Here is a 15,081-nt window from a genome sequence, read left to right on the forward strand (position 1 = left end):
GCTGGAGGCCGTGAGCAGGGAGGCGTTTCTCTTCTCGGCCGGCGCTCGGTGGCTTCCGCTTGCGGGAGTGCACCTGCGCAGGTCCCTTTTGGGACACGGTCGTCGCAAGGTATGTGCTCGCAGCAGCCGTCCGCGGCAGCTGCACTTCCAGTTCCTGGAAGTAGTGGTTCACTGGACAGCGGACAGACCATGGTCCCTGCCGGTTTGAGCTACGAATTACGTAAGCAGTCGTTCACGGCAGCTTCCCTTCCGGCTCCGGCCGGAAGTAGTGGTTCACTGGAAAGCGGACAGACCATGGTCCCATCCGGTTCGAGCCACGAACTACGTAAGCAGTCGTTTACGGCAGCTTCTCTTCCGGTTCCGGCCGGAAGTGTTGGTTCACTGGTATGCGGACAGACCATGGTCCCTTCCGGTTCGAGCTTTGCCCAGTTTCAGCAGCCGTTTCCGGCAGCTGCCCTTCCTGCCTGGGCGGGAAGTGTGGGTCCAGCTGGTCGTGCACAGTCCTCTGTCACTTCCGGTTCCGGCCTAGGGCTTCCGGGTTGTAGCTGGCAGACTCCACAGCCATGGCATAGCTATGCCGTTGCGTCTGCTCTTCCGGCTCCTCCCGGTTCTTCCGGTTCGGTTCTCGCCGCGTCCGTTGGGATGCCGGCGGATTTCGAATTCGGTCGTTCTCCTGGGCATTCGGGCTTTCTGCCTCTGTTGGATCAGCAGCAGCCACACACTCCGGTGGTGTCTGCTAGCTCCTCCCTTCAGCTGCCTTCGGTTGCTGGCGTTTCTCACCCTCCTCTTAGCCAGGGTGTGAGTTTCGTCGATGACCAACAGGAGGGGCGTTTGGCTTCCGGCCTGTCCTCGCAGCGTCATTTGTCGGGTTCCTTGGGCTATGAGCCATCCCCGTCATGTGGCGTTTCGGACCTTGGGTCTGTGGACGAGGAGCAGCTGCCTTCGGCGGCTCCGGCCAGCTTCAGGGTAGCGCTTGAAGCGGCCGCGGAAGTCACTTCGCGATATTTCCCGGAAGGGGCTTCGTCTTCGACCACGCCTTCGGCGTCGGGTCCGTCGGCGATGGCAGACTTCCGGTGGGCGAAGGAGGAGGACAGCTACTTCCGGTTTGAAGAATCACCGTCAGTGGCTTTCCAGCTTTCTCGTTTGTTCGCCAAGCCCGCTCCTGCCGGCAGCGGGTTGCCTCCAGCAGCAGTTCCGCTTCTGGTGCCGTATGGCACAGCTCCGGAACATGCTTTGCCTTATCTGGCTGCTGCAACACAGGCGGACTTCTTCGTGCCCTTGGCGGCTCAAAGGAAGTTGCCTTGGCCTAAGGCTTCACGGAACCTTCTTTCGTCCTTTGCTCTGCCGCGTGCGCCGCTTCCGGTCACGCCGGCATTGCTACCTCTTTTGACGAAGCCTTTGAAGAAGGATTCCGTTCTCCCTCTTTCGGAGCAGTCTCTCCTGTCCTCTGAGGAGGTGGGAAGGCAGCTCCTGGAACTCAGTTCCATTTCGGAGACTATCCTGCGGGCTCTTTCACGTGCTCTTACAGAATCTTTGGCTCCCTTTACCTTGAGTAAGGAGCAAGATTCGGAGGACGTATCCACACTCCTCTCCACGCTGGCAAGGGTGAACGAGGAACAAATGAGATTGTCCTCTCTGCAGTACGTACATTTTGTCTCGTGCAGAAGGGACTTGTTTCTCACCCACTCCCAGTTCTCTGAGGAGTCGACGAGAAACACTCTCAGATCGTCGCCCTTGGTGGATGGTGCTCTCTTCGGCAACCTGGCCGCTGATGCCAGGAAGCAGGAGATCGACACCAACAGAGAACAGCAGTTCTCTTCCTTTGCGCTTCAGTCCCTGAAGCAGCCCAAGCAGGCTGCTCCTCAGCAGGCTCAGCACAAACAGGCTAAGACCTCTGCTCAGGCACATCCTGCTTCCCGGAAAAGATCTATTGCCCCTTCCCGCGGGTCGGGCAAGAGATCTTTTTCGAGGAGGGGTAGGGGCTCTTCCAGTGGAAAGCCCCACCCCCAATGAAGCGTTCCCGGCTTCACGCCCCCCCCGCCCTCCACCTTGGTGATGGCGGGGGGCCTTGCTCGGGCACTCCCACATTGGCTGGCCGCCATACGCAGCCGATGGTTAGTGGGTGTTGTGAAGTCGGGATTCCGCTTGCTTTGGCTGGGGGACAAGGCCCCTCTTACCAGGTGTCCTCCAGCCTTCAAGCCCCCCTTCTCACAGGAGGCAAGGGCCGTCCTCCAGTCGGAGGTTGCCTCACTGATAGAGAAGGGCGCGGTGGAAGCGGTCTCGGACCACAGCTCCCCGGGGTTTTATGGACGGCTTTTCGCGGTCCCCAAAGCTTCGGGAGCTTGGCGTCCTGTCTTGGATCTTTCGTTTCTCAACAAGTTTTTGAGAACGATTCGATTCAAGATGGAGACTCCTGCCTCGGTTCGGGACGCTCTCCGCCCAGGAGACTGGGTGACCTCGATCGACTTGACGGATGCGTACTTCCATATTCTGGTGCATCCCGCCGACCGGAAATGGCTCCGTTTCCGGTGGGCCAGTCAAGTCTACCAGTTCCGCGCACTGCCTTTTGGGCTGTCCCTTGCCCCATGGATCTTTACCATGGTGGTGAGGCAGCTTTGCGCGCTGGTGAGGTCACAGGGAGTGCGGCTGCGAGCATACCTCGACGACTGGCTCATCATGGGCCAGAGCGAGGCTCTCTGCAGGCAGCACACTCTCTTGGTTCTCCGAGAGGCCAGCTTGCTGGGATTCTCGGTCAACCAGACGAAGTCAGAGCTCGTGCCGTCTCAGTCATTCACTTACCTGGGGATGACGTTCAATACGGTCACCTGGACTGTCCAGCCTTCGCAGAAGCGGGTGGACAAGCTCCAGGCTCTCATCCGCTCTACTTCGCTTCTCCTGAGAGCTTCCCTTCGGACTTTGGCCTCCATCCTGGGGCAGATGGAGTCCATGGCCCTGCTGGTTCCACTAGGGAGAGCTCACAAACGCCCGCTTCAGCACGCGCTGAAGCCGTTGGTGGACTCTCCTTGTGTGGATTGGAACACTCTGGTTCCCCTTGGGGATTGGTTCCAGGCTGCAACCCTCCCGTGGCTGGACTCGGGATGGGTATGCAGGGGGGTTCCCATTGTTTCCCCCCCTCCCAACATGGACCTGTTCACAGACGCGTCCTTGCTGGGTTGGGGGGCTCACACGGACCGGCTCACGGCCTCCGGACTGTGGTCTGCGGAACAGAGCACATGGCACATCAACTCGCTAGAGTTGGAGGCCGTGTTCCTTGCTCTGGTCGCGTTCCTCCCTTCCCTGGCAGCCAAGCGTGTGCGTCTGTTCACGGACAATACGACAGTGGCTGCCTACGTGAACAAGCAGGGAGGTTCGCGGTCCCCCACTCTCTCCCGCAGAACGTGCGAGATCCTCTCCTGGTGCTCCCAGCGGGAGATCTCTCTCTCAGCGCGTTACCTGCCAGGGAGCCTCAACACACTGGCGGACGCGCTCAGCCGCTCCGACAGGGTGTTGCAGGCGGAATGGACCATCACGCATGGTGCCCTTCTCCGCCTTTGGGCTGTGGCCCCGAAGCCTGTGGTGGATCTCTTCGCCACCAGATTCTCCAGGCGCCTTCCGGTGTTTGTCTCCCCCTTCCCCGATCCGGAAGCGTGGGGGACCAACGCCTTGGACATCCCCTGGACAGGGCTGGAGGCTTATGCCTTCCCACCCTTCCAGCTGCTCAGCCAAGTCCTCAGGAAGGCGGAATTGGAGAGGCCGTCCCTGCTTCTGGTCACCCCTCTGTGGCCGTCTCAGCCCTGGTTTCCGGACCTTCTGAGACTCGCACACGGCCCTCCAATTCCTCTGGCTCTGGTACCAGGCGAACTCGTTCAGCCTCGCACCGGAGTTCCTCACGGGCACCCGCAGTCTCTCAATCTTCACGCGTGGAGACTGTGAGGTCCGCTCTGAGGCGGTCTGGGGCTTCCGACCGCACTTTGGAGTTGGTGCAGCGCTCGCATAGGGCTTCTACCTCCTCAGTGTATTCGTCGCATTGGCGTGCCTGGGTCACCTGGTGTCAGGCTCATGGGCTGAACCCGGTGGCTCCTCGTACTATGCACGTAGCCAACCACTTAGCGGATTTGTCTTCCCAGGGGGCTTCTTCCTCCTCTTTGAAGGTTCGCAGGTCGGCGATTGCCTCGACTCTTAAACAGATCGGTCATACCATCAATGTTAGTGGAGTTGTCGCTGGGGTTATTAAGGGCGCGTCTCTGCAGGACGTTAAGCGCTCTCCTCTGCCCAAGTGGGATCTTTTCCTTGTCCTCGAGTTCTTGCGCTCGGCGGACTTCGAGCCTCTAGAGGGCTCTAGCCTCGCGAACCTTACTCGTAAGGCTCTGTTTTTGCTACTTCTGGCTTCGGCCCGCAGAGGTAGCGAGATACACGCTCTTTCAGGCAGTCCGCAGGACATCGGCCGAGAGCGTGACGGCTCCTTGTCTTTGCATTTCCGGGAGGCCTTTCTGGCCAAGAATCAGACACCGGATCAGCCTTCTCCCTGTGTCCTTGTGAGGCCCCTGTCTCATATTGTGGCACAAGATGACCCAGACATGGTCAATTGCCCGGTTAGGGCCCTGGAGGCATATTTAGCCCGGACTCAACCCATCAGGTCGAGCTCCCAGAAGCTCCTCTTTATTTCCTTGAATACGTCCATGGACAGAGATATCACGAGGACTACCTTGGCCAGGTGGGTGTCGGCTCTCATAAAACAAGCTTATGTGTGGAGTCTGGCACAAAAGGGGGGGGGCTCAGCCTGCCTTCCCTCTCCAGTCGGCTAGAATGCACGAGTCCCGGGCATGGGCATCGTCATTGGCTGTTTTGAGGTCCCGAAGACTCGACGACGTCCTGCGCACAGCATACTGGCGTTCAGACGACGTCTTTATCTCGTTCTACTTGAGAGACATCGCCGCGGTATGCCGTGATGGCTCAAGGACCCTCCCCGCACTGGTGGCAGCGGGGCAATGCCTCTCCAGATCTTAACAGTGAGTTTGAAATTTTTTACTTCTTACCCACCACCTTGTTGGAGTTATCTGCTAAATATGTGACTCGGAGTAAGAATATGTAATTTAATCGAAAATTTTTAATTAAATTTTCATTTGATTAATATACTTACCCGAGTCACATAAGTAATTCCCTCCCACCTTCCCCGCTTGTAGTTTCTTTGGATTCTAGAAGTCGAATGAGGGTGTCTCGTACTGGGTACGAGATCTGTGGCGTGACACGCTACGGGAGGCAACCCAGGGTAGCAAGCTTGCTACTTTTTTAGCTTGGGTTGCTTCCCTTATACTATAGACGGGATAGCGTTTCAGTTTACCTAGCATCTCGACTGCGTCAATGCTAAATATGTGACTCGGGTAAGTATATTAATCAAATGAAAATTTAATTAAAAATTTTCGACTTAACTTGTTTGGATCAGGATAAAAAGACATTCTCCTCAACCCCCCCCCCCCCCCCCTAAAAAACCCCAAAAAACAACCAAAAAAACCAAAAAAACTTTCACACAACAATGGTAACATTGTAATGGTGCATATATACTAACGTAATATACAAGGTATCCATAATCCAATACTGGCAATAGTATGATCCAAGTGACGCCCCAATATATTGAAGCTCAAAATGACTATTAGTTATCAGGAGTTTTCAGTCGGCACAATGATCTAACTCTCAAGCCTCCAGTGTTCTGTTCCATCTTCACTTCTCTCCATATCATTCAGTCAACAAGTTATAGATACTGTGATGAAATGGGACGCGGAAAAATAGATTACCCCAGCGGAATTCGTAAGTTGTGTCCGCGGATTCGCGGAAAAGTCCCACCCCTGAATCCTCCTTGACCTCTAGACTTTTGCCTCTTCCCTCTTGTACCTTTGGGGTCCTGATTTGGCCTATTATGGTCCGCTGGACCCGAAAAGCAACAGCTAACTAACTATCTTGTACCTTTAGTCCCTTTTGACTAAATGTATTCCGGCTTTCTGGGAATTTAGAGTGAGGTGAGGGTGAGGGTGTATGCATGTAGAGCAATTCCCAGAAAAGTAATGGACAGATATTTGTGAAACTTAACATTAGAATTCTTCCAGATAATATTACACTCTCATGTTGTTTACATTTTTTCAATAACTGCCTTTGATGATAAATGTTGCCAGTAATTGTGGATTTTCTGTTTTGGTTTGTTTCTCTTTTCTTTCGTGAAGTAAACAGTACAAAGAAGACATCATACATGATAATGGATCCCTGAAGATAAAAATTATTGGATCAGTCAATTAAGTTCTTGTGGAAAGTCCTTTCTGTGTGTATTTTTCGCAGAATTAGGGGTTAAAATATCAGTTTACCATTTATCTTATTTTGCATTTTCACAAATAGTACCGTAAGAAAGTATTGGTTGAATAGTACAACATCAGGTGTGTACAAAATATATTTCCTTCTGAAATTTTAAAAAAAAAATCAGGTGTCTGTGTTTGTGCATCTGTCTGAATTGGGACAATGAATTTATTTTTCCTGAAATTAGTTTGCTTCTGTAGGTTTTGAGGGAACTATGGGTGACTACTACAAACTAACAATGACTTGTTTTCTTGTAATTGTAACACCTGTTTGTGTGTGTGTGTGTGTGTGCACGTGCACGGAAATTGGATGTAAAAGGTGCAGCATACCGTTTTGAGGTTATTCAGGCTTCTGTTTTATTCATCTCTCTTCTTTAGATTTGTGAGAGGGAGAGAGAGAGACAGACAGACATTGCATGTTTTGAAGAGCACCCTGTGTGTCTGTGTCACAGTGTGCACTTTAACTTGTGTGGATTTCCTATAAAGATGAATCTTTTATTTTCATTCTTTTTTGTGTCATTTAAATGAGAGAGAGAGAGAGAGAGAGATCGAGAGAGAGAGAGAGAGAGAGAGACAGAGAGAGAGAGAGAGAGACAGAGAGAGAGAGAGAGAGAGAGAGATCGAGAGAGAGAGAGAGAGAGAGAGAGAGAGAGAGAGAGAGAGAGAGAGAGAGAGAGAGAGAGATCGAGAGAGAGAGAGAGAGAGAGAGAGAGAGAGAGAGGGGGAGAGAGAGATCGAGAGAGAGAGAGAGAGAGAGAGAGAGAGAGAGAGAGAGAGAGAGAGAGAGAGAGAGAGAGAGAGAGAGAGAGAGAGAGAGAGAGAGAGAGAGAGAGAGACTACGTCTGTATATTTCTTTGTGTCTTTACATGTGTGTGTGTGTGTGCATGCATCGGTGTGTCTGTCTGTCTCACTGTGTCTTGTCTCTTTGTCGGTCTGTCTGTGTGCGTGTGTATATATGTGCCTGCATGTATTTGTATGCATGTTAACATACTTGTGAGACTATTAAAAATGTTTGGGATTAATTCTACTTTCGGTGATCGAAATGAGAGTGTTGCCCTGGCGCGCGCGGTGTATTCCACAACAATCAGCACGACGGGCGCAGTGGCCTAGTGGATAAGACATCGGCCTCCTATGCGGAAGATCAAGAGTTCAAATCCCGGCCGTGGCCGCCTGGTGGGTTAAGGGTGGAGATTTTTCTAATCTCCCAGGTCAACTTATGTGTGGATCTGCTGGTGCCTTATCCCCCTTCGTGTGTACACGCAAGCACAAGACCAAGTGCGCACTGAAAAGATCCTGTGATCCATGTCAGAGTTCGGTGGGTTATAGAAACACAATAATGCCCAGCATGCTTCCCCCGAATGGCAGGGTATAAACGGCATGCATACACGTGAAAACCCACTCGTGCAAAAACAGGAGTGATCTTGGGAGTTTCAGCCCAGGAAAGAAGAAGAAGAATCCAGTGCATGCAGCTGACCGCTTTTTTACTTTGATCAGTGTGTGAACAAGATGTTTTTCTTGTGCAGTTTGACTTTGACATACTCGGGTTATATGTATGAACTGTATGTCAGCTTGGCAATGTACTGGTTATGTGTCCTGGCTGTGTGTGAGGAGTGTGTTAAGGTAAAAAAAAAAAAAAAATTAAATAAAAAATTCCGATGACAGGGCCAAAAACTAAGGACCCCGTTTTTTGGGTTATTGTTTTTTTTCTATGAGTTTGTTTATTTTTTTTACACAGGTGCATATATGCTGCTTTTTATTGTCCGGAATGAACTCAGTGACTATCCCCTTATTGTTAGAGAAGAGTAACTTTTCTTGTAAAGTTTGCAAAATTGTCATTTTTGTAATCAAAAAAAATTTAAGGGTTAAAAACAAGAAATAGTTCTAGGGTCGGGAGGAAGAAAAAGGGTTGGTTAGGGGAAATCGAAATTTGGGTTTTTATTTTTTATTGGTCTTATTTGTAGTGGCTGTGTTTGAGTGTGTGTTAACTGTGTGATTACAGTTACTGGCAGAAGAGCTTGCAGGGCAGCTAGCTGTGCTGGAAAACAACATGCATCCTTTCTACAGACCCCAAGACTTTCTGGTATTTGCAGTGTTCTAGTCAACTAGAAATGTCCAGTATTTGACCATGTTTTGTGTGTTGATACAGTACGTGGTACCTGTGATGAAAGGACACCATTGGGACCAGTTATAAATGTCCCTACATTGCAGGTGACCTGTCATGATAGGTAGATTTTGGTAAAGATAATAGACAAATTAGGGCCCCCAGAAAGTGTCCTTTCATGGGAGGTGTCCACTCATCAGAGGGGCCTCACATCACAGTTAACCTGAAAAGAAATCTTCAACTGGTCAGCCCATTTGATGGCATCTGACTTTTTTTCAGATGAAAGTGTAGCATATGTTGGGTACAGTGGAACCCCCCTTTTAAGACCCCCCAATTTAAGACTCCTCCCACCCCCCGCGGGTTAGGGGGAAGAATTTACCCGATGAGCATGTCGTAAGAGGCGACTAACGGATTCTGTTTCTCCTTTTACCCTTGTCAATGTTTGTAAAGATTTTAGTCAAGCAGTATGTAAGAAATGTTAAGTCCTTTGTACTGGAAACTTGCATTCTCCCAGTAAGGTAATATATTGTACGACGTTGCAAGCCCCTGGAGCAATTTTTTGATTAGTGCTTTTGTGAACAAGAAACAATTAACAAGTGGCTCTATCCCATCTCCCCCCTTTCCCCGTCGCGATATAACATTGAACGGTTGAAAACGACGTTAAACACCAAAGAAAGAAAGAAAGAAAGAAAGACTCCTCCCTTTTTAAGACCTCGATTTTTCAGACTTTCTGTTCATAACCTCTGTAAATTGACCTCCATTTTAAGACTCCCCCGTTTTTAAGACCCGATTTCCCCGCATTTTTAGAGGTCTTACAAGGGAGGTTCCACTGTACAGCCTATTTTGATTGGTTAATATAGTGGTGTTCCTCTTTCAAGACCACCGGAAATGTAGGACAGTCAGGAGAGTTGAGGTGCCAGGGAGGGTGCTTGGGGTGGTTTGCCACTGTAGCTCCACATACCCCAGTATATGTGTTCGAGCAACCCATAGATAAGAGTGCATGGATTGAGAGAAAAGGCTGTGTGAGGGTCTGTGTGTCTCAACATGAGTGTTACATGTGTGTGTGTGTGTGTGTGTGTGTGTGTGTGTGTGTGCATGCGTGCGTGAGTGTGAGCATGCGTGCATGTGTTTGTGCATGTGGCTGCGTGCATGCGTGTGTGTGTGTTCGCATGTGTATGAGTGAGTTTTTGTGAGTGTGTGTGGCCTCTCATCATGGGTACCTATAACTGCATACTCTCCAACCACTTCCCTTCAACAACAACAAAATCTATTTTGTGAAAGTGAGTTTTCTTGTCTTGCCTCTAGCCACCCAATGGGTTTGAACAGTGGCGCAAGGCAGAGCACAGCCACATCACAGAGCTGCTGGGCAAGTTCTGGCACTACTCCCTCCCCTTCCCTGGCAACGCACAGGACCTGATGCATGAGCTGCACAGCGTGCATGATGACTTCCGCATCCTCCTCACCAAACTCCTCGCGTGAGTTAATTGTATGCTTTGATTTCTTCTTCTTCTTCTTCTTCTTCTTCAGCGTTCAACGTTTGTGGCTTTGATTTGATTCGGGTACTTCTTCTCCTGTTTTCATGTGCTGAAACTCCTTCATACACTCATGCTGTATGACCGTTTTTACCCCACCATTCAGGCAGCCATACTCTGCTTTCGGGGGAAATTGTTTGGGTACAGTGGAACCTCCCTTTTACAACCTCCCAAAATCTGAGAAAATCAGGTCTTAAAAAACAGGGAGACTTAACATGGTGGTACATTTGCAGAGCTAGAGGTTATGAACAGAATAATCTGAAAAGCAGGGTCAGGGGGTTCCGCTGTATGTTTTGCCTTTGAGTTTGACGATAATGTGCAGTGATGGAGTTTTTTGTACTCCTGCTTGTGTGCATTTTTTTCGTTTCTCCAATTCCTCTCACTTTCTCTGTGAGCTTAGGATAGTTATTATGTGCTATTATATATCTCTGGGAGAACTTTAACAGCATGTTAAGTAAAAATATTTAAATAAGCTCCACCCTGAGGTACCAATGAGGTGTTCTTTAGGTACACAGAAGGTGCAAGATTAGGCCAATATTATTCCCAATCACCCACATTTTAAGCTAAGGTGATATTTTGTTTTATACTAAACATACTTGTTCTGCAAGGAAAATGTGTTGGAGATTTTGACTTGTGTCCATTATGCCTTAATTAATATGTTGCAAGATGTATTGATTTATTATCGTTTTTATTTGTTCAGTTATGAGCGTGAGTTTCACCGCCAAGCAGAGGAGGCGGGAGGGATGTTGGTATCGCCCCTGTCGACTGCGTCTGTCAGACTGCTCAAAGAGTTCGGTCTCAGATATGGAGTGGTATGTATAATGTCTTGAATTTTGTTCTGTTTGTTATACTTTCCTGGTTGTGGATATGTAATTATTACTGCTCTTTCCACATTTCAGTTTTGTTGTTGCCTAGTACCTCATCCTTTTCAATATTTTTGGTCATGTTTGCTGATCTTGATCTAATTTAATCAACCTTTACGCATTTTTACATGATGGTATTCTCCTGCTGGGCTCTCTGAAATTCTTGTTTCGTTGCAAGCCCCTGGAGCAATTTTTTTATTAGTGCTTTTGTGAACAAGAAACAATTAACAAGTGGCTCTATCCCATCTCCCCCCCCTTTCCCCGTCGCGATATAACCTTCGTGGTTGAAAACGACGTTAAACACCAAATAAAGAAAGAAAGAAATTCTTGTTTATTTGCTACTCTCTCATCCATATAATTGTCATGATAAGACTGTATTGTCTTCTCACTCATTAATTCTTTCAAAGAATTGATTGTGCAATCATTGTTCAAAACTCAACTTGTATTTTAACAAATCCAAAAACAAAGAGACTGCCAACGTTTCAAAATTCAGAATAAAAAAACAAAAAAGGTAAGTTGTTGGAACGTTTGTTATTGACAAAACAATACATTACAATCACAAATATATCGACCCACGCTCTTTTAGATGCACAGACAAACAATTAGTAACAAGAACTTAGCTTGATGGAATTTTTGGCTGCTTGCTGGTAAACCACAAATTTATTCTGGCTGTCATGTGCAGTACATGTGTTAGCTGTGACTATAAACTGTGTACTGCTTTATACAACAGATATTATTTGTTTCCTTGCTATTTTCACACTTTCTTAGCTGTAAATTATGAGTAGCATTACCATTTTGACATGATAGACTCACGTACACCATGACCTCTATATATATATAACCTTGACCTTTCAGGGCGAGCAGTTCCGTCGTATCCTGTATCTGGAACAGATCAGCGTGGACTTCAGTCCCTCCCTGTGGTATCTGCGTCATGTCCTGTGTGTGCTGAACAGTATCACCGATCTGTTGCCTAGCAACAGGCGTCTGCTAGCCATGGTCATGAAAGAGGTATGTATTTCTTCCTTTGCATTCATGGGCTGCAACTCCCAATGTACACCCGTGTTTTTGTAGGAGCAGATTTTATTTTATGTCCATCACCATTTTACTCCGTCATTTTAGGCAGCCATACTCTGTTTTCGGGGGATGCATTTTTTTCCCGAGGGGGGGGGTTTCCATTACCCGACAGACAATGATATGGATTGAAGGATATTCACCGTGCGTACTTGGTCTTGTGTCTGTGTGTCCACATTAGGGGGGTAAGAAAGAACAAAAGAGATAGCTCAACAGCAATAAATGGGCCTGACAGCATGTTGGAACTTTAGCAAACAAATCAAGCTAGGGGGAATGGAGGGACAGGATTAAGTAGAAGAGGGTGTGTGTGGGGCGGGGATATAGCTCAGTTGGTAGCGCGCTGGATTTGTATTCAGTTGGCCGCTGTCAGCGCGAGTTCGATCCCAGGTTCGGCGGAAATTTATTTCACAGAGTCAACTTTGTGTGCAGACTCTCTTCGGTGTCCGAACCACCCCCCGTGTATACTACATTGGGTGTGCACGTTAAAGATCCCACGATTGACAAAAGGGTCTTTCCTGGCAAAATTGCTTAGGCACAGTTAATAATTGTCTACCATACCCGTGTGACTTGGAATAAGGCCGTGAAAGGTAAATATGCGCCGACATGGCTGCAATCTACTGGCCGTATAAAATTTCATCTCACACGGCATCACTGCAGAGCGCCTAGAACTGTACCCACGGAATATGCGCGATATAAGCTTCATTGATTGATTGATTGATTGATTGTGTGTTTGTTTTTCTTGTTTCAATATAAAGAAGCAAAAAGCCAGTCCGTGGTAAGTTAAGATTAAGCTGATTTATATTGTCGGAGGTAATGTGTACCTCCAATTTTGGTAACGGGGGCGCAACTTGTGTGCGACCCTGACACATCTTTACATGCCTGTATATATATATATTGTCTTGTTTCCACAGGCAGGTTAAATGTGTATTTTTATGGACAATAAAGTCTTGTTAGTGTTGTTGTTTTTGTTATTGTTATTGTTATTTTTACTGTCACTGTTGTTGTTATTGTTGTTATTGCTATTGTTCCCCAGTATGACATCCTGCATGGAAGCCTGGTGAGGCTGACCACCCAGGTGTCCAAAGCCCTGGGGCAGATGAAGAGCATCTTCCCCAACAACAGGCCTGCTGGGGGTGTTGGTAAGAAATCATTATGAAAATGATGAGGATGGTAATGATGATAATCACATGTATGTATGACTAGATGAATACCCGCTTCGCCGGGTACGGCTTCGTCGGGAAGAAGTTGAGCCGAATACCCGGGACCCGGCTTTGCCGGATGTACGACGCACGAAGGAAGGGAGATAAATGCGCAAAACACTGGAGAAGAGTAATACCCGGCTTTGCCGGGACAGTGACCTTCTAAAAATAGTATAACGGGAATATGGATTGAGCGTTGTCGACAGTGACCTTCTAAAAAAGAAACGGGAATATGGATTGACGCCACACGAAGGAAGGGAGATAAACGCTGAAAACACTGGAGAAGATAAGGAAGAGTTACTGGGAGTGGATCCAGAGAAAACCCAAATCGGTTCAGCGCTGCGCGCTGAGAGCACGTGTTGAAATATCTCATCGACCAGGTTGTGTCCGGGGTGTACCTGAATATGGCCACCAAATTTGAAAGAGATCCATCGAGAACTTTGGCCGTGCATCGCGGACACACACACACACACACACACACACACACACACACACACACACACACACACACACACACACACACACACACACACACACACACACACACACACACACACACACACACACACACACACACACACACAGACACAAGTCGTATATATATATAGATGACAACAACAATAGTCATCAATGTTGATGAGAAAGACAAAAATAACTTGTGACAGTAACAACAGATGACAGCAGGGGTGGATGATACTGATAGACTTTTTGTTAATGACAGTGATGATGATGATGATGGTGATTGTGATGGTGATGATGATGATGATCACCAAATGGCAGTCTCATGGCGCTTTACATTAGACATTAAAATTTAACATTTTACATATAAAAAGTTTTCTCGTAAGAAATAACATACAAGCATTAAAAAATTCATAGACAACGACCACTTATAGTTATATAAGATAATCTAGAAAAATTGTTTTTAAAAAGATGAAATTGTTTTAACTATACTAACTTATTACTAGACATGAAATTGACAGCAGTATGGAAGGGGATTATAATGGTTTATACTGTGATGATGATAGTACGTAAATATGCACAAAATCGGATGGTAGAACAGTTGATAGCATTTGGTTTTCTTTTCTTTCAGAGTTGCTGATAGCCGTTCTGCAGAAGGTAAGGGACCTGAGACTCTATCTACAGGGGTCAACAGTCCAGCAGCCACCCCCCCTGGTCAGCGTGCTCGTCGACATTGTGCAGGTAGTTATCCCAGTTTTGGATATATACTTTCGTAATCACAAAGACGGTATTATTCTTCATGCATCCAGGGTTCATTGATGAAGGCGTGGTTAAGCTAGGAGTGTGTGTATTTTGTACTTAAAGAACTGAGATTTGTGGTCCAGCATGAGGCAGGACTATTGAATTACATGCAGAAGGTTGCTGTTTGATTGTTATAGTTGAGTGCAACTATTGGAAACATGATTTAAGAGAGAGAGAGAGTGAAAGAGAGAGTATGTGTGTGTGTGTGTGTGTGAGTGTGTGTGTGTGAGTGTTTGTGTGTGAGTGTATCATTGTGTTTGTTAATGTTTGTCTGACTTAAATGTGTGTACATGGTATGACAAGTAGATAATAACAGTGCGCACAACAGCCTCGTTTGTCTTCCTCACAGGGGACGTTCTTCCAGACGTACGAGAAGTGCAAGACGGTGATCAGAACAGAGCTCAAGAACAACAGGGATGTTCACGTCTGCCCCAGGATGGTGGGTACCTTTGTCTTTCTTCTTCTTTTTCGTTCATGGACTTAGACTCCCACGTTCACTCATGTTTTTATCACGAGTGGATTTTTACGTGTATGACCGTTTTTACCCCGCCATTCAGGCAGCATATGCCGATTTCGGGGGAGGCATGCTGGGTATTTTCGTGTTTCTATAACCCACCGAACTCTGACATGGATTACAGGATCTTTTCCGTGCGCACTTGGTCTTGTGCTTGCGTGTACACACGAAGGGGGTTAAGTCACTAAGCAGGTCTGCAC

The 15,081-nt window shown here is 47.7% G+C and overlaps 1 protein-coding gene across 1 annotated transcript in view; it reads left to right on the forward strand.

The window, feature by feature from the left end:
* The window catches only part of LOC138981607 (uncharacterized), a 70,272-nt gene that overhangs the window by 19,376 nt on the left and 35,815 nt on the right, over positions 1 to 15,081 (forward strand). The window contains exons 7-13 of the mRNA XM_070354579.1: positions 8,341 to 8,421; positions 9,748 to 9,917; positions 10,675 to 10,786; positions 11,693 to 11,845; positions 12,942 to 13,047; positions 14,198 to 14,307; positions 14,717 to 14,806. Of these exons, the coding sequence (XP_070210680.1) occupies positions 8,341 to 8,421; positions 9,748 to 9,917; positions 10,675 to 10,786; positions 11,693 to 11,845; positions 12,942 to 13,047; positions 14,198 to 14,307; positions 14,717 to 14,806 (822 nt within the window). The remainder of the gene's footprint in view (positions 1 to 8,340; positions 8,422 to 9,747; positions 9,918 to 10,674; positions 10,787 to 11,692; positions 11,846 to 12,941; positions 13,048 to 14,197; positions 14,308 to 14,716; positions 14,807 to 15,081) is intronic.

The sequence above is a fragment of the Littorina saxatilis genome, linkage group LG12 (assembly GCF_037325665.1).
Source record: "Littorina saxatilis isolate snail1 linkage group LG12, US_GU_Lsax_2.0, whole genome shotgun sequence".
NCBI classification, from domain to species: domain Eukaryota; kingdom Metazoa; phylum Mollusca; class Gastropoda; order Littorinimorpha; family Littorinidae; genus Littorina; species Littorina saxatilis.